This window comes from Salmo salar, chromosome ssa19 (assembly GCF_905237065.1).
Source record: "Salmo salar chromosome ssa19, Ssal_v3.1, whole genome shotgun sequence".
In the NCBI taxonomy this organism is placed as follows: Eukaryota; Metazoa; Chordata; class Actinopteri; order Salmoniformes; family Salmonidae; genus Salmo; species Salmo salar.
In genome coordinates, this window is record NC_059460.1 from 48,871,685 (window position 1) to 48,890,445 (window position 18,761).

Sequence of the window (18,761 nt, forward strand, 5' to 3'; positions counted from 1 at the left end):
ACAACCAAAATCTTGTTCTAACAAAACCAAAGACTTGTAGAAGTGACAACTCCTGGAAGTCACCACAGTTCATTTGTATCTTCTTAAGACATGCCAGGGCACATTTATTGGTAGATCCGATTCGGCCATATCAAGGAGAGTCAAGAGGAAGTTTTTTGTGCCACTCCTTACCCAATAAGGTTATAGCCTCCAGATCTGCACTGTAGTGTTCACAGGAAGGATAACATAATTATTGTCACCCACACTAATGGGCAGTGGGGAGGCGGAAGGGCAGGTTTAATTACTAATCACCTGTATCCTGTTTTCCCATCAAACCAACATCGTTAGTCCTTTGATGCCGACATCAGAGGGCCATAGATAGCAGTGCATCCACAGGTTGTGGGCAACAATCTCCCTTCCTCGCCTCACCAGTTATTATCTTCATCGTTTAAATGAAAGAGATCCACGGTGACGTCCCTATTCATGCAGCCGGTTATATTACATCCACTTATATTACTTACAGTTCTTGGAAAATAACAGCCCACCAACATCCTCATTCAGATATGAATATACAGTATTAGAGTAAACTCTGACCCTAATATCTATTTTACAGCTGCTTTGGGTGCAACCAACTGGAGTAATTATAGACTGCGGGGCTCACTTAAAGAGATGTGGGATCCAGTTCAACATGAAAAACATTAGAAGAAGACCAAAGGTTTCATCAGGAAGAAAGGTTATAGGTCAGCAGGTGGACTCTGCTGATGCTTATCGTTATGTTCCGTAGATGTTTAAAGATCTGTATTACAGTTGCCTGTGTGTGCGATCACAGATCCAAAATCAGCTTTGTGATTTAACATTATGACGATCTTCTGATTGGTTCTCTTTTATTTCTCAAATTAATTTTAAAGCCTACATTTACATTTTAGCAGAATCAAAATCCTTAAATAGATGAATGACACCCAATTAAGGGCTCTATTCAATCTTTAAAGCAGAAGCGTTACAGATTCCGCGCGATAGAAATGTAAAGGTCATTTCTGCTTAAGCCGACACAAGCGGCGTTCACCGTGAACGCCGTCTCCGCTAAAGCGGGAACATAGCCTTTACATTTCAACCCCGCTGTAAAGCTGAACTTCCGCGATGCGGATTGAACAGAGCCCTTAATGAAGAAAAACACACAGTACACAGTATATAGGACAAATAGTATTGACCTCTACATCCAGATCAAGAAAACACACAGGTTCAAACGTGTGTGTTTATTAGCACATACTTGACCAAACACAATACCCATTTTACATGAATGTGTTTTTCTAACTCTGTTTGTTTGCAAGCCTCCAGTTACACAACTACTCACAACTTCAAAGATGAGGGGGCTTTGAGGTACTCTGTAAAACATTCACACTGCCCTGTTCAGTAGAGGTGAATCTCTGTTTTATTGTATTGGACCGCAAAGAGGGGATCCATTAATTTACACCGAATGTTTGCTGATTATTAATGAATGAATACCAGGCAGCAACCTGTACTTAAAAGGGTACCCTTTCCCTTTAAGGGTGTAGATAAAAAAAAAAAGCATGATCCTTGCTTTGGAGTATTAAAGATATCCACTCTTTTCCTCAAATAATTAACTCTATGTCTAGTTGGTCGCTTACGGTTTCCTCCTCGCCATTGTACTGAGATTCCATCCACATATGTTTCAGGTCCACCCCCCCAGCCGAAAGAAAAACGGGGGAAGCACATGCACGGGAAGAGGACAACTGAAAACTGTATATCCCGTGCTTGAAATTCCTACCCCCACTGCTTTGTCTCGCTTGACAGCTTGAAGTAAAGACGAACTCTTCAGTTTCTCGTTAAGCCGGGGGAACGCAAAGGAAGTTGAACGCTGCGTCCAGAAAGAAAAACTACTTTAAAGGGATGGATGTTTGTGCACTGGGGATGTATTGGGGATACAGAAGTAGAATCAGATAATTTCAATTCATTTGTTATTGTACCCACGGTACGCTAGTGATCTCAAATCAAACTGTATTTGTCACATGCGCCGAATACAACAAGTGTAGACTTTACTGTGAAATGCTTACTTCGAAGCCCTTAAGCACGATCTGGGACAAGCATGACGACACTGTCGCCACGCAGCATTCATACCTCCCTGCAAGTTCAGAGCTCAACATCAGAGTACACTTTGTTATCTGAGTAAACTGGGAGTTACCATCATGCCTCCATATCGTCGCTGTCTGATGAAAACTGATCTCTAAATATCAACTTTTCAGGAAATTGAAAAAAATGACTATTTTTTCCCTATTAACGAACATACAATTATGAAACTTCAGAAGCTATGCTGAATACATTTTGTTGGTCCTAGAGTCATGAAATGCTCAGAGTACATTGAGGAGAGTTTTCAATAAATGTAAAAAAATATGTATATATATATTAAAAATATGGCGTAATAGACTTACAAGGTTTCTCATCAGTTAATGACGATATGTTAGTTAGACCCTATGGTTCTTCTGCTCAGGATTAACAGGTCAGAGGGAGTGTGGTGAGCCACAAGCTCCCCTATAAGTCACTATAAAACAGCCATATGGACGGCAGCAGTAACAGAGGAATGGTCTTACACTGTGCATCACATTAAATCAGCGGTAGATGTTTCAGGTTAGGATTGGTGCAATAGAGGGGAGTATCACAGTCATTCTTATAGCCTAATAGGTTATTCCCATAATAAGTGGAGTTTTGAAATCAAATCAAACTTTATTTGTCACATGCGCTGAATACAACAAGTGTAGACTTAACCTTGAAATGCTTACTTACTTACAAGCCCTTAACCAACAGTGCAGTTCAAGAAGAAAATAGTTACCAAGTAGGCTAAAATAAAAAGTAATAATAAAAAATAACACAATAAGAATAACAATAACGAGGCTATATACAGGGGGCACCGGTACCGACAGGCTAGTCGAGGTAATCTGTACATGTAGGTGTGGGTGAAGTGACTATGCATAGGAAACAAACAAACAGCGAGTAGCAGCAGTGTACAAAAGGGAGGGGGGGGTCAATGTAAATTTGATTAGTTGTTCAGCAGTCTTATGGCTTGGGGATAGAAGCTGTTGAGGAGCCTTTTGGTCCTAGACTTGGCACTCCGGTAGCGCTTGCCGTGCGGTAGCTGAGAAAACAGTCTATAACTTGCGTGACTGGAGTCTCGGACAATTTTATGGTCTTTCCTCTGACACCACCTATTGTATAGGTCCTGGATGGCAGGAAGCTTGGCCCCAGTGATGTACTGGGCCGTTCGCACTGCCCTCTGTAGCGCCTTACGGTCAGATGCCGAGCAGTTGCCATACCAGGCGGTGATGCAACCGGTCAGGATGTTTTAGAACTGAAGCAGTGTACATCAATAGTTATAAAGGTTGTATACCTTGTTGTAGGTCATGTTTGGAATTGGTCAGACTAGTTGAACAGACAATATGAATCCTTTGACTGCATCAATTCATTTCCCCTTTCCCTTGGTAGTTCTTTAAACCAGTGAATTATTACATGCAATAATGTGCAAATTATTTTGTAAGATGGTTAAATATCGTAACACTCTTTATTTCAAATAAAAATATAGACATTTATATCAGAATTTATATAAACTCGTATAAATCAGAGTTAATACATGTAAATAGGGCACCTTCTTCGAATAGTTGTGACTAAAAATAATTAAGTGCCATCATCTATATGTTATGTACAATACAGTAATTTACTGTAATAATCATATATCTCAAGTTCCATAGAGAAACAATCACAACTACTCTTGTCATTTTTGAAGAACAAAATCTGAAAACCACACAAAAAACAGTCCCAATAGAAAACTCCTTCCTCTCCACTTCCATTGGTCAGAAATCACACCAGTCCTTTAGTTTAGAATTTCTGAAAAGCTACGGAAATCCATGGATTGCTGCTGACAGTTCATTGATTCAATGTCTTTGGCAAGTGTGCAGACTTCGAGATGCCTTGCTGTTGTGCTCCCCTCTCTGTGTTCTGCAGGACAAACCGTCTCCACAGTCACATCGCTGGAATATCTCCAAACCATGTGTGCCTTTTCTTTGGTGCTTTGTGCAGACCTGACCGTCTTTCACCACTGGCTTGCAGATCTTGGACCAAAAATGGCGTGCACAGCAAAGTCCCTCTGTGCAATCCGAAGACCTCAGGCAGTTCTCACCTACCAGACCTGAAAAATAAGTTACATGAGTATATTGTAGGCTTTGTTTATAACAAGACAGAGATCACTCTGAGTCCATTTTCAATAGTACATTTTATAGCTGATTCGTTACATACCTTTTGGGGGTTGTGAAAGATCTTGTGTGGGCAATTTGGAGTGCAGTTCCACTGTAGAGTTCTCCTCATGTGTATTGAAGATTGGCATTCCGATGTGCTGAATGATCTCAGGATTGCTGGGCAAACACAGGCCTAGGAAGAAAACAAGATCAAACATGAGATGATGTGCTTGAAATTACACTAGCTCCTTCAATAAGTGTGTAGAATTACTCAAATTCAACTGACTACACTTCTCTTCAAAAGATCAAAGCAGTGAGGAATGGCATTAGACACATTCTAAATGCACTATTAAACATATTAGATTGTGTAATTTAACATGAACGTGTTGGGACTTGTAGGCAATTCACCATTACTGCACTGGTTGCCAGGGCAGCACACAGCGTCCCGGATACAGCGCTTCCTGCGCTTCTTGCATGGGAGACAGGCACCTCGGGACTCCAAGCAGAAACCATGGTCACCGCACTCCTCATCGGCAGAGCAACTCAAAGACTGAAAGAAGAAAGTCAGATGATTAATTTTATGAAGTCAACTTTTTAGAATACTTGCCAATTTAAGTAGTAGGCTAGTTATATTACTGATGGTAAACTGTTCAATGTAACTATGAGGGAAACTATGGTCCATTTTAAAACCTCCAAATTAAACACAATGGATAGGCTACTTTGATCAATATAAAATAGCCTAGTCTTATGATTTATGGGATGCTGGGCTTACCTGTACGGTATCAATTGCCAGGTTTTGGGTCCCGCTGTCAAAGGCAAATTCGTCAGGGCTCGCGCTGACCGGGTGATTCGGACCCGCCACTCCAGGTATGTTCTTGATGGCATTTGAGTTGAGAAACACTGATCCAGCGCATGCAGAATGAAAGTATCCGACCATCATGTAAAAGGCAGCGGAAAAAACGAATGGCAGGATAATTGTCATTGTAGAAATGGTTGTTGTGTGGGGAAATGGTTCCAATTTCAATACGCAATAGTAGCCTATATAGATCGAGGGCAGGTAGGAGCGCACTAGTAAAGCGGAGTAGGCTACCTCTGTAATCCGATGATTCCTGATGTGCGATTTATACATGTGGAGTTGTTTGCATTCCCGCCCCCAGCTATGTGTAACAAAGGAGTGGATGAAATTTCAAAGGGTTCGAGCTCATGACGCATCCCACAGCAATTTTACTCAATTTTACTCATCATTTTACTCATCATCCCTACATTTTACTCATCATTTTTGGCGGTTTATCAACATTTATTGAGAATTGTGCAGCATCTTTTATCCCACATGAAATGCACTTGCCCACAAAGGTGCCACTTGAACTTCTAGTCAAATATTTCGATATGATGAAAATACTAACGGTGTGTATGGTACATCGTTTTTCGTTGTAAACCTAGACTACTGTTTATAGATCGGTTATAACTTTATAACTATAGTTTCTCTCGCTGACCACAGACGACGCATTGGGTGATTATTCAATACATTTTCTCCCCATTATTAACATCATTTGAACGGTAATTGTAAGGAGAGAACTTTGAAATGCACTTGATTAAACAAGGCGGCGAGGTTCAAAGGGAAAATATGCAAATCTCGGAGTGAAAAGTTTCCCGAATAAATTACCATTCAGGCTAACTGTTTAAAAAAAAAAAGAAATGAGTTGATGATTAGCACCCCGCGATAAGGAATTCACATCGGTCTCTCTGAACCTTAATCTGTAGCCTGTAAAACAATTAGACACACAAGTATTCTCTTCCCCTCGTCTCTAAAGCGCCTCTTGTGTTGATGTAGTCTGTTGTGCCAATTCCAACAATACTGAGGAAGTAGTGGCATAGGCCTGCTAAACAATAGGTCTATCACAGCTATTTGACAATCAAAAGTTTTAAATCAATAATTAGTTTAATAATTCTACAGATAATTCTAACTGTTGCTTAATATCAGGTTATGAAAGACAGTCTGTCTGGTTGGAAAAACATGTCGGGTCTTAAATCAGGAATAGTGGTTTAGAAAAGGGTATATTAAAAAAAAAGGTTAGCCTATAAAATAGAAATACAAGCCCAAAACATCTCATTTGAGAAGTTTGAAAAGGGGAAAATGAATAAAATCTTTAAAAGACTATAGGGAATTGCATCATGACTGAATAATAAAAAAAAAATAACAGTTATATTTTAAAGTGATTAAAATATTTTCCAAATCTGAACCATAGCCTAAATAACTGAACCAGCTCCTTGAGAGAAGTACGCAGGAACAAAATACGATTTAACAGTTTCAAAGTGCATGTCTGCCAAATACTTTGGGAAAGCCTTCCTAATAAAGGGCTTTGATGTTGTTGACAGAGGTTAGTTAGGCTATACACTTCATTAAACGTGAATTGGCCGCCTTCATCCCAATTCTTTGGTCTGTAGGCTTTGTTTTAATTGTACATCCAAAGCCTACAGTGGTGTAAAATGAAGCTTGTGTAAAGGCCCCTTTGATGGGGACAGATCAAACAGCCCTGAACCCCCATGCCTTAATCAGACTACGGCAGCCATGCCGTTTTTACAAACAGTCCGTTTGCTCGGCTTTTAGCGGGTTTTACCAGACATTGTACTCAGCCAATTCATTTGGTTGGATGCCAGGTAATCCTGTTTTGAAATGCCTGGCTGCGGTCTAATCCATTCATCCAACAATAGACCCTCCCTAAAGTGTTAAATAAACACACAATCAGTTTATGTTGGATTGAAATAATAAAGCGGCAGACAATTTACTTCCTAGTTTAGCAAGATAATAAGGCTCTCTCTCGCCCGGAGGGTCAGGTGTTCAGAAAGCTCCCTCCCGTGGTGAGAAAGAGTGACTATCAGACGAAGTAATAACAGTTTATTTATCATGTTATTCGCTCAAATGAGCTGCCTTGTAGTTACAGGCCCAGTACAAAAGACCAGTAAAGATCAGGGAGTAGCCAGAGAACAGCTTCACCAAATATAAAAAGCAGCATCTCCATTCATATTGATTGAAAGTAAAATTTTATTGTAAGAAAAAAGGCATACAAATAGCTGGACTATAAAAAAGCAACGAGCCAAATAACGACGACAGTTTAAGTTGTCTGACCTTGTCATGCAGCATTAAAACAAATATTGAAGATATATTTAGGATGCCATCGAGTTAAGGCACTTTCAATAATGCCAAAAAGCCATGTAATGATGCTGAGTACTGGGATGAGCGACTTCACAGTCATTCCGTGGATGATGGCGATAACATGAAAAGATAATTCAAGCTTGAGGAAATATGTCACGATATTTCATTTGAAAAAAACATTCAAACACAAATATTCAAATGAAATAATGACTTTCATAAGTATAGCCTACTCATATACATATCACAAAAATATCAGCACTACATATTTATGTACACAAATATTTACTTCTGGTCCTACAATAAATAATATTCATAGTGTTTTCAAAGTCAGTATAAACATTTGAAATGATGATCATGTATTTGAAGCCTGTAGAATGGCAGTCATCTTGTCATTCATTTAGAAATGATCATGTTGTAAGGTCCATGTTGATGGGAAATGAATAATGTGAATTGTAGAATATTCTCTATATGACAGACTGACTGTATTTTGCCATGCATCAAAGTCCACTTGCTATCGCCCAAAATTCCCAGTGTTTGACATCACCTCCTGTGTCCCTCTGGTAAGCCTGTTTTTGTATCAGTACTAGTTTGCCCTCTAGTGGCAAACGATGTTCTTGGCTGTTTCCTCACTCGATGGCTCGATCATCCCTTTACTTAATAAATAACTAAATTGTAATACATTGAAAGTCAAATATGTCCTTGCAATTCAATTTGGCAAAATAGTTTTATCAATCAAACAACTTTGCTATAAATGGTTTAATTACACGTGTCCAGTTGTGTGTATGCTTGTGTGCGTTTTCCAATGGAATACAGTACGCATTATATACAATATATCATCTTTATGTGCTGTAATCAGAAGTGTAATATGATACAAAGGAACTTGTAAAAAATAACATTTTGATTATTGATGACAAGCGTTTAGAAGAGTGTCAACCCCCCTGTTGGAATCGTGGTCCTGAAGACGCTACAACAGACAGCTGGAATCTCCCTCTCAGTCCCACTCGACTCAGTATCACAAGTAATCACTGAAAACACTGCTAAGTGCTAACAGCCACAACATAAACCTAAATATACAAATATGTGACGACAAAAAAAAACTCTCCATGAGGCGATCCATGGTTGATGGTGATGTTGGGAGACTGAAGGGGACTTCTGTCAGCTAGACCATTAGTCCCAATGTCACCTCAGAGGAGAGTGGAGCAACATCGGTGAAGGCATCTCGGTGACCCAGAGCGGTACGACTGCCCCCTTCACTGTCACTGTCGGTTCACAGCATCATCAACTGTCTGTCTATCTGTGCTCTGCAGCCAAACCCTTGAAGGGCTTCCCCAGGAAAGGGGGAGTGGCCAGAGAGGCTACTACACATGGATTTAAAAATCTGTGTCCCAGCCAGACATGTCATCTGGAGGAGGGTCATCATTGTCCTCTGGGAAACTGTCAAAGTTGCTTGTGTCAGTTGACGACGAGACCTGATAGAGAAGAGGAGGAGGGGCTGGATTACTGGCATGTCACGCTTTAATAAAGAAAATCAAGCCTACACTGGCATGCTATTTTAAACTGATGCATATTTTGACTTACATCAGGGATGATTGGAGGAGTCAGGGTTCCTTTCCTCAACCCCTCCCAGTTAAAGCCTTCAAACCATCTGAGATTCAAACAGAAAAAAAAAACGGTTATCTTAGCTGTTGTTTTTTTGGTCTGCAGTGCAATCATGGCCATTAGCTTACTTGACTTACTTGTGCTTTTGGATATCTTTGACTCCATTTTTCAAGTTTCCAAGTCTTTCCGAAGGATTGTCCCTGCATAGTTTCTTTATCAAATTGGCAGCATTTTTGGTGATCTTCTTTGGAAATTCAATCATGTCAATTCCTCTCAGGATAATATTATATGTCTTCATTGGATCTGGCCCTGAAAATGGCGGGCTGAAAAAGAAGCAGGAGCATTCATCTAAAACAAATAGGTGGTCCTTTAACCCTACATCTACATGTGTATGAGGTCACAGGTATGGGAGACAGTGCAGGCATTCCTTCTGATCCCAGGCACTTATTCTATAGGAGATATACAATAAGATAACCTGTGGACAGCCATATCCACAACCGTCCTCCTTACCTTCCAGTCAGGAGTTCGTACATGAGGATCCCCAACGACCAGTAGTCAGCGGAGATGTCGTGCCCCTTGTTCAGGATGATCTCAGGTGCTACGTACTCCGGGGTCCCGCAGAAAGTCCATGTCTTCTTCCCAAACCCAATCTTCTTGGCAAAGCCAAAGTCCACCTGTGAAAAGAGAGTAGAGCCAATGAGATCCATTGAATGGACACCCTTTCCAGCAGGTCCTTTTGGTCTTGAGCCATGTTCTTATACTGCAGGTGTGGAGGTGTCTTCGGGACTTTGTGGCTCTGTCTACTCACCAGCTTGGCATAGCCTCTGTGATCCAGGATGAGGTTCTCTGGTTTGAGATCTCTGTAGATGATCCCTTTGGAATGCAGGTAAGCGAAGGCCTCCACCACACAGGCTGTGTAGAACCGTGTGGTCGAGTCTTCAAATGAACCTCTGCAATGATGAAGACAGTATTCACACATGTTAAAGTGATGACGCCAGGGGAAAGAAAGGCAACATGGTGTCATTTGAAAGTGAGTTGGTTGAGTTGAATTTCCATACCTGTCCCTAAGTATGGTCCAGAGCTCTCCCCCAAGGCAAGCCTCCATCAACATGTAGAGATACTTGGCATCTTTGAATGTCCTATATAGCCTGAAACACAAAGAATATGTTTTTTTTTTTAAATGTGTAAACTGTAAATTGCATCCTTTTCTTGAGGATAATGAACAATGGTGTAAAGTACTAAGTAACATACTTTAAAGTACTACTTAAGTATTTTTGGGGGTATCTGTACTTTACTATTTATATTTTTGGCAACTTTTAGTTTTACTTCACTGCATGTACTTTTTATTCCATACATTTTCCTGACACCCAAAAGTTCTCTTTACATTTTGAATGTTTAGCAGGACAGGAAAACGGTCCAATTCACACACGTATCAAGAGAACATCCCTGCTCATCTCTACTGCCTATGATCTGGCGGACTTACTAAACACAAATGCTTTGTTTGTAAATTATGTCTGACTGTTGGAGAGTGCCCCTGGCTAGCTGTCAATAAAAAATGTATACAAAATTGGGCCATCTGGTTTGCTTAATATAAGGAATTTGAAATTATTTATACTTTTACTTTTGATACTTAAGCACATTTTAGCAATTCCATTTACTTTTGATACTTAAGCATATTTAAAACCAAATACTTTTATACTTTTACTCAAGTAGTATTTTACTAGGTGACTTTCACTTTAGTAATTTTCTATTAAGGTATCTTTACTTTTACCCAAGTATAACAATTGAGTACTTTTCCCACCACTGATAATGAAGCAGTCTATGGGTAAAGATATCAGAATAGATACCTGGCTGAGATTGCGCAACCTTTCTACATCTAGTTAGTATCTGACTGTATCTATAGTGACCTGACGATGAAGTCCGAGTGGGCCTCCTGCATGATCTGCTTCTCGGAGCGGATGTGCTCCTGTTGCCGCGTGTCCACGATGTGCCTCTTCTTCAGGATCTTCATCGCAAAGGTTTTGATCTCATCACTTTTGAGCTGCACCTGTAGAAGGACACAGACAATGCAAGGTATTGAGCATCTCAAGATCAACGACCACTAAAAGCAAATTGAACAACATCTGAGTTGTAAACAAGTCCTGGCTGTGAAGAGCAAGTCTTAGTCCAGCCATTTTAACACTTGTTCTATAGGGGCCCAGTAATAGCAGATGTGTCATGGGTCTATTCGTGACGCCTGACGACTTGGAAATAATTTGACTGGGAACAGACATTCTTCACATTGCGTATCTCAGGGAGCACCTACATGTCCGGGGTCATTCAATACCCGGGCTGTCATTCAATCCCAGGGCAGTGAACACGATGCCTGGGGGCAGGAGAAAGGCCACTTGATTTTACTGCGGTTGCCGCATTGCCGAAAATAGGGCAGTGCAGGGGATTCCTCTTTAGGAAAAGCTGGGATTTTCCTTTGCCTTAACTCTCTGAGACCCCGCTGGTCCACATTGTGCCATGCTAGTGCTCACCTGATCTCTCCCTCTCAACTTTTCTCTGTCTGTTTACATGCTTTCATGTGTATGGTTTAAAATCAGATTTTATGACTTTGTGGCTGTGTCAGCTGTTTAAGTTTATATACATTTTTACTAACAAAATTATGATTGTGCATTGCATTCATAATATATGAATATTCATTCAAAATATAAATCGTGTGTATTTTTTGTGTGTAATTATAAACCTGGTGGTTCGAGCCCTGATTGCTGATTGTCTGACAGCCGTGGTATATTGGCCATATACCACACCTCCTTGGGCCTTATTGCTTAATTATAAGCCAATCAATGTTAAAACTAGACATAATTGATGTCTTGGCCTACATTTGGTGGTAGTAAACGTTACAAATATATTATGCCTATACTACATATTCAAGCAGACTGAAGTTGGAATGTTTCTGAGAACTCATATGCTATGTGATACTGTGGGTCATGCAGATTGACGTTTATTGGGATGAATCCTGTTCTGGAGACAGAGCTGAGCGATTTCCACTAAAGGGCCAGCTGCAAAGTCAAAATTGTCTATATCGTAAAAATGCATGAAAATAACATTTTGCTTTTTGGTCTTAATTTAAGGTTAGGGTTAGGCATAAGGTTAACCCTGTAGTTAAGGGTAAGGTTAGAGTTGGGTTTAAAATCAGATTTTTTGACTTTGTGGCTGTGCCAGCTAGTGACTACCCAGCAGAGCTGCCTCCAGTACATGAGTCATCCCAATAAATGCCCTCCTGCGTGGGTCACAAGGCAGGGCTCCATTACCTATTCTGCCCTTATAGTGGAAAGTTACTTTGAATAGACATTCTGGACCTGAGCTGGCTGAGACTGCTCCATTACAGAACAAGAAGACCCGCTGGTCCTTCCTATCCTATCTGATGTCACTCAATTACGTTCAAACTTCTCTCTTTATTTATTATTTAAAATGAAATAGGACATGTGCCTCAAGCACGGTCTGGAAATGTAGAGCTCCACAAATCAGGCCTTCGATAGATTCAACAAGGTGTCTGCACCGAATAACATTCCCTTTAAATGAAATCAATGGCAGTAATCGTGTTTACCCTTGAGAACATCCTAGCAGTTTTACCATCGTGGAAAAAGTAACTATCATCCATGAGCAACCGTGTCTATCCAGTCTACCCAGTCGATACTGTAGGACAAGACATTGGAAGTGTAACAGCGTACAAAGAGAGAAAGGGAGAAAGAGAGGGAGAGAGACAGAGAGAGACATTATAGACATACATACTTTATTTAAACATCCTACCAGCTCCACGCGTCCAAAACCTCCGACCCCCAACGTGTCAATGATGTTGAAGTCCACCAGCTTCAGGTTACAGAAGAAGGCGTTCTCCGCTTCGTATCTGAATTTTTTGAAGTGGAAAAAGGGAAACTTCTTAGAAGTCTGGATGGAGTAGGATGTGATTGGGAATGACAGTGGCGGGGATGGAGCTGGGAGACTGTTCTGGCGCTCCCTCTCTTTCCGCACTGGGATAGGTATCATCAACTCACGCATCCTGTCCTCACTTTGGTCTGACCAAGTAAAGTACTGAAAAACAATGAATTGGACCCCTGATTATCTGACAAAAGTCAATAATATGGTAAATAGAAAGAAATCAGGACAAAGTTGTTGATATGTTGCTTCACGAACACGTTCTACACAGCATCTGTAAGAGTTCTTTCTCGAATGTGGAGTTAAGGTGCCATTTCCAGTTCACATTTCGAGGGTTCGAATATAACTTTATCTGTGTGTGGAAGATTGGTGAATTGGCCAGGTCTTCAGATTCTGTCTGTATGTATCTCAGTCTGTCTAGGCTTCCTCAGTCCTCTGGGTGTTGAGTTCAGAGTCCAACAATTACAACCCTCAAGGTAGACATCCGTACTTTGAAGTAACAACCAGGAGTATTGCAAACAAAACAAAGGAAATAAACAGACATAGACTTCTGGTAGAGGTATCCCTCTAATAGTTGAATCCAAGAAAGTTGACTCCAACACTGAAAAAACGGATGCTCTGCAGACGGGCAATGAACTTTACAGTACGCCTTCTTAGACCACAAGTTAAGAAGAGACTAAAGCCTTGAAACCAGACTGCAGGACAGCGAGCAACTAAGGTGTGTGTCCGTGCCAAAACAAAAAGCCAAATGCTCTCAGCTCCAAGTACCAGTGACTACTAATACTGCCTGGCTGATCCCACTGGTATTTTTAGCACGTGGACATTGCTTGAGGTTCACCCAGTTACCACAGCTCTCACACCTTTGCCCTGCTGCCAAACTGCGCCTCCATCATCTGCAAGGCCTTACACCTCACTGATAAACTTCAGCTGCTGATCACATCTCCATAGAAAACCATTATGGACAGGATTTGGTCCCACACTAAGCTGAAGTGGAGAGAGTCATTTTCCTGATTTCCTGATTAGTTTGAACCAAATTGGTTGTTAACTACAATCATGAAGGATGGTCTTCAATTCAGCTAATTGGTGAATGAGTGAATAATCAATTATTCACTCCTACACTCTTAGTAAAAAAAAGGTGCTATCTAGAACCTAAAATGGTTATTTGGCTGTCCACATAGGAGTTCCCTTTGAATAACCCTATTTGGTTCCAGGTAAAACCCTTTTGGGTTCCATGTAGAACCCTTTTCACAGAGAGTTCTGCATGGAATCCAAAAGGGTTCTACCTGGAACTCCTATGGGGACAGCCGAAGAACCCTTTCGGAACCATTTTTTCTAATAGTGTATAATAATATTGTGTGGTTGTATGGAAAATCTACCAGACATACATGCCTGAAAGAAGGCCTGAAAATATCCTGTGAACAAGGGCTATCAGGTTGTTTCCCTGCAGTGAACAGACATCTGAGCTCCTGAGTGATCCCCAGGATCTGTTGGGAATGTGACTAAGTGTCGACTTCAACTGTCCCATTTTATGCTGGGAATTATCTCCTATCTTCATTCAATGTGAGTTTGAAGTGAACAAAACAGGGAGGACCCATGTCGTTTTAGTAGTATAACCTCAACACACACCCACTGTATCACATTATGCTGGTGGGAAGTGAGTCCCAAGAGACAGGGGAAGAGGGGAGTGGTTACTGGCTACTAGCCACGTCTGTGACAAACTTCTAGGAAAGTGATGACACCTTCGCACTCCCTGGCAGTGCGTAGAACCTGACACCAGCCAATAAGAGAGGAACATGATGTGGGACTGGGAGGGGGCAAACGACTGCATCGAGGGATGAATCACACCATCCACACACCAACACATCAACCTGGGTTGGCCCTCATTCTTCACACAACAGGTGCCACTGGCTTTTTAGGAGCTATTGGAATCAGAAATGGAAAAAGTCTTGCATCTCAACACGTGTTGGGTGCCTTGCCAGATGTAAGCCGTTACTGAGGCCAATGTCATGTTACCAAACGCATATGGGCTGACCGCTCATTGGAATGGTGACCCACTATTGAAACACTACCCTTTATGCCGAACAATAGGTTCAGGGTTTATAGGTCTACTTTCAACTGAGGCTGTGTAGACAGTATTAAGGCCTTACTGAAGGCCACACAATCATTTCAAACTTTTACAGGACCAAATATCTCGTCAATGTCTAATTAAATGCTCAACTCATGTAAATTGTATTTTTATAGTTCCAATAGAATGTGTCGTATTTCAAATCTGTGTGAATTCTAGTGTTTTTGTTTTCTGTTTCTATAGTAACGGTTTTAACCCCCCCCCCAAATGTGGCCACCTGACTTGTTGTGGAGTCCATTCTGCTACTCAACTCTCTCGAGGCCTTAAGAGGTAAAATTTTACGGATGGGGTGTCACATGATGTAATTGGTGGGCTGCTGACAGAAGCTATGCTGAATGATCTCTTCAGTGGACAGGACTGACAGAGGCCTCAGTGGTGTGGTGATTCTCCACAACGTCGTCAGTCAGTCCCATTCTTCTGTCCCAGGGTAGCCCATGACTTTGATAAAGCTGTGACGAGGTTTAGGTTAACAGTGATCTTCTCTTAAATCAGGACAGTGAATGTAGACACAAGATTGAATTCTAGACTCTCAAACCATATGGATATTTTTTCACTGCCCTTATGGGGCACTTGAAGCCTACTGACTTAAGACTGGTGACTTTCTAATGTAAGTGTACGACCCTTTAGACAACGCCACATAGCCTACAATCCTTTCCGGGTACTAGAAAAGACATGTCTTCAAACCACAACATTTCATCATATGGATACTAAAGCCACACAATGTCCTTTTATGAGACACGAATTCTTTAAAAAAAAATGTTGAAAAAAATCCTTCCTATCCAATTGAATTTATCTAGGCTACTGCCCCCTTGCCCCTCAAAATACCTGACCTGCTGCTGAAAAGTGTGATCACAACAGTCGCATTCCTCCATTCTGACATGTCCACTACACTATTGCTGCCGTGGCAGCTGTCAAAATATACGCTAAGTCTGAACCTGTGGCTGGATGAGGCCACTCACCTCAGGGGTCAATGCACAACTAAGACTGACCCATAGGGGTTTGACCCCCACCTGGTTCACAATACTGCGACCACATGGGCAGAGATGACAAAAAATCATCCTTATTGAAGCCGGCTGCCAGGTGTGAACGTACAATGCAGCAATTTGACCCGATTACGTCCCCTTGATCTGCGGACCTGACAACTCAAGCCTGGGTCAGTACAACACGGTGTTATCCTTGTCACATTGTGTTTCGTTCATTTAGGCTACCTTGTATCTTGTATTTTAAGTAATGCACGTGTTGGTCAATCGTGCAGCCTTTGATGTTGTCGACTTCTGATGATCTCAAACTATTTGAATCCCACCATGTACTCATAATTGTAGCTTGAATTGAATTTAGCCACTGCCGTATTTTCTATTAAACTTCTATTGAACTGTTGGTTGACTACACTAGTACAGCTGCTATACAGCTCCATATTTGTGCAGCAGTGTTGTGATCGTGTAGCTGTAAATGTCATGGCCTTGTATTTGGGATGCTCCAGGTTCCTGACTACATTCTCAGAGCCAAGCACGAGGTCTAACAATCAAACAGAAATGCTTTACTACAGCGCTGAGCTGCCACCGATCTCAGCTTTTTTCCCCTGCAATGACATTTGGCACCTGGTGATCTACCCTAAACCCTAAGCTTAACCCTTACCCTAACCCTAACCTTAACCCTAACCCTTACCTAACCCTAACCCTACACTCTTAGAAAAAAAGGTGCTATCTAAAGTTGAAAATGGTTAAGGTAAGGGTTAAGGTTACACTCTGAGAAAAAAAAAAAGGTTCCAAAAGGGTTCTTTGGCTGGCCCCATAGGAGAACCCTTTTTGGTTCCAGGTAGAACGCTTTTGGTTCCAGGTAGAGCCCTTTCCACAGAGGGTTGGTTATTTTTTACATTTTAGTCATTTAGCAGACGCTCTTATCCAGAGCAACTTACAGTAGTGAATGCATACATTTCATTTCATGCATTTTTTTTTTTTTGTACTGGCCCCCCGTGGGAATCGAACCCACAACCCTGGCGTTGCACACACCATGCTGGCATTGCAAACACCATGCTCTACCAACTGAGCCACAGGGAAGACTGGCTTATCCTATGGGCACAGCTGAAGAACCCTTTTGGAACCCTTTTTTCTAAGACTGTAACCTTAACCCTTACCTTAACTATTTTTTACTTTAAATAGGGTAGGGACGTTCCAAGGATCCCAGATAGCAAGGATCGTGATCTACGGGAGGGCTTGCCTCACATAACTCATGTCCACAACAACAGGGGTTACATTCAAGTCTGAGTTACCCATAATATCTCATGTCAGGATATTACCACATGACTCCACTGCACTGGCACTATTCAAAGAGACATTGCCTAGGCTGGGACTAAAGGCCAAATACAAAAATAAACTCTTCTTACATAAGTGTCTTTCAAGATTCTTTCAAGATTTCAAGATTGTATTTCAGTAGTCAACAGGTAACACGCTCCCTTGATTTACCAATAGCATTACAGATAATGTCAATGAGTTGATCAAAAATTTGAAATGTGACTTTTTGAAGACAAATCAAATCAACGTTTATTCGTCACGTGCACCGAATACAACAGGTGTAAACCTTACAGTGAAATGTTTACTTACAGTCCCTAACCAACAGTGCAATTTTTAAGTACCTCTCTCTTAAATAATGTGATTATGAAATAAGAGAACATAATAAAAAGTTCAGTTAGGCTCATAAACATTAAGAGACAGTAGAAAACACCTCTACAACAAAACGGGGAGACTGAATTGAGTTCAAGAGCTCTCTATCACACACGTGAAAACCGCAAAGTCAGAAAACCGCAAGGTCAGCGCTTCTGGCCAGGCTTCCCTGTTGCCACATATAGAAGCTGTTTATACCCCTACCACTGACTCGCCTCAGAAAACCAATGTGTTTAGAACACAGGTGGCTGGTGGCACCTTAAACTGGGAGGACGGGCTTATAGTAATGCTGCAACGAAGTAAATAGAATGGTATCAAACACATCAAACGCATGGTTTCCATGTGTTTGATACCATTCCATTCACTCCATTCCAGACATTATTATAAGCCTGTCCTCCCCTCACCAGCCTCCAGTACTTTAGAGGAACCTAGTTGAAACAGCTGTTCCGGAGCACTCCCACCCTCTAATGTTTACAAATATAGAACCTGTTCCACCTGGGGAGGCAGAAAAAGGAGAGCCTGGTGAGGGTACAGCCAGGGAACATAGGAACATAGGGAACCTTAGGGGCACAGAGGAGGGAGGTAGGGGGGCAGAGTATTCCAGCCTGAACCCCGCAAGCTTTTTTTTTGACGTGTAGAAATGTTGTGTGCTCCTCATAAATCAGAAAACCTTGTTTTCCCAGAAACACCACAAAGCCCATTTTAACAACTAGGCCTACAGGCATCTTACTAACTAATGAATGTTATTAGACTCCATGGACACAAATGGAGTCTGGTCTGTTTACTTAGTCATTGCAGACACCTTATTGTGGGTGCTGCATATTTAATTGACCCAACCGCATACTCAAATGATGTGTTCTCTATACTCCAGCCCATGACTGATGAAGTTATGAGAGTCCTGTCTGTCTCTATAGAGCTCGCCAGCTTGTAGTTCTAAAAATCAGGAAATGACTTACTTCTGGTTCGTTCATCCATTCCTATTGGGGAAAAATGAATGGGGAAAGAATGGGGTTTTGGGATAAACGCTGAAAATAAGGGCTGTGGTAAACAAAAGCTTATGAGATCAGATACGTTTTGTT

The 18,761-nt window shown here is 41.3% G+C and overlaps 2 protein-coding genes across 5 annotated transcripts in view; both read right to left on the reverse strand.

The window, feature by feature from the left end:
* Positions 1–3,522: 3,522 nt before the first annotated feature.
* Positions 3,523–5,351, reverse strand: dkk1 (Dickkopf-related protein 1). The gene is given in 5 exon segments (NM_001141456.1): positions 3,523–4,174; positions 4,282–4,287; positions 4,290–4,413; positions 4,629–4,770; positions 4,993–5,351. Coding segments are annotated over 4 exon segments (507 nt in total). The 5' UTR covers positions 4,752–4,770; positions 4,993–5,351; the 3' UTR covers positions 3,523–3,920.
* Positions 5,352–7,245: 1,894 nt separating this feature from the next.
* LOC106578950 (cGMP-dependent protein kinase 1) overlaps positions 7,246–18,761 on the reverse strand; it is a 224,181-nt gene continuing 212,665 nt past the window's right edge. For 2 of the 4 annotated variants that reach the window (XM_045702415.1, XM_045702413.1), the window contains exons 10-17: positions 12,772–12,868; positions 10,881–11,020; positions 10,032–10,121; positions 9,782–9,923; positions 9,484–9,647; positions 9,111–9,296; positions 8,953–9,019; positions 7,246–8,843 (exon numbers count right to left, since the gene is read on the reverse strand). In XM_045702415.1, the coding sequence (XP_045558371.1) occupies positions 8,745–8,843; positions 8,953–9,019; positions 9,111–9,296; positions 9,484–9,647; positions 9,782–9,923; positions 10,032–10,121; positions 10,881–11,020; positions 12,772–12,868 (985 nt within the window). In that variant the 3' untranslated portion in view covers positions 7,246–8,744. Of the gene's footprint in view, positions 8,844–8,952; positions 9,020–9,110; positions 9,297–9,483; positions 9,648–9,781; positions 9,924–10,031; positions 10,122–10,880; positions 11,021–12,753; positions 12,869–18,761 lie in introns of all 4 variants that reach the window. The other 2 variants (XM_045702414.1, XM_045702412.1) reach the window with 1 other exon arrangement.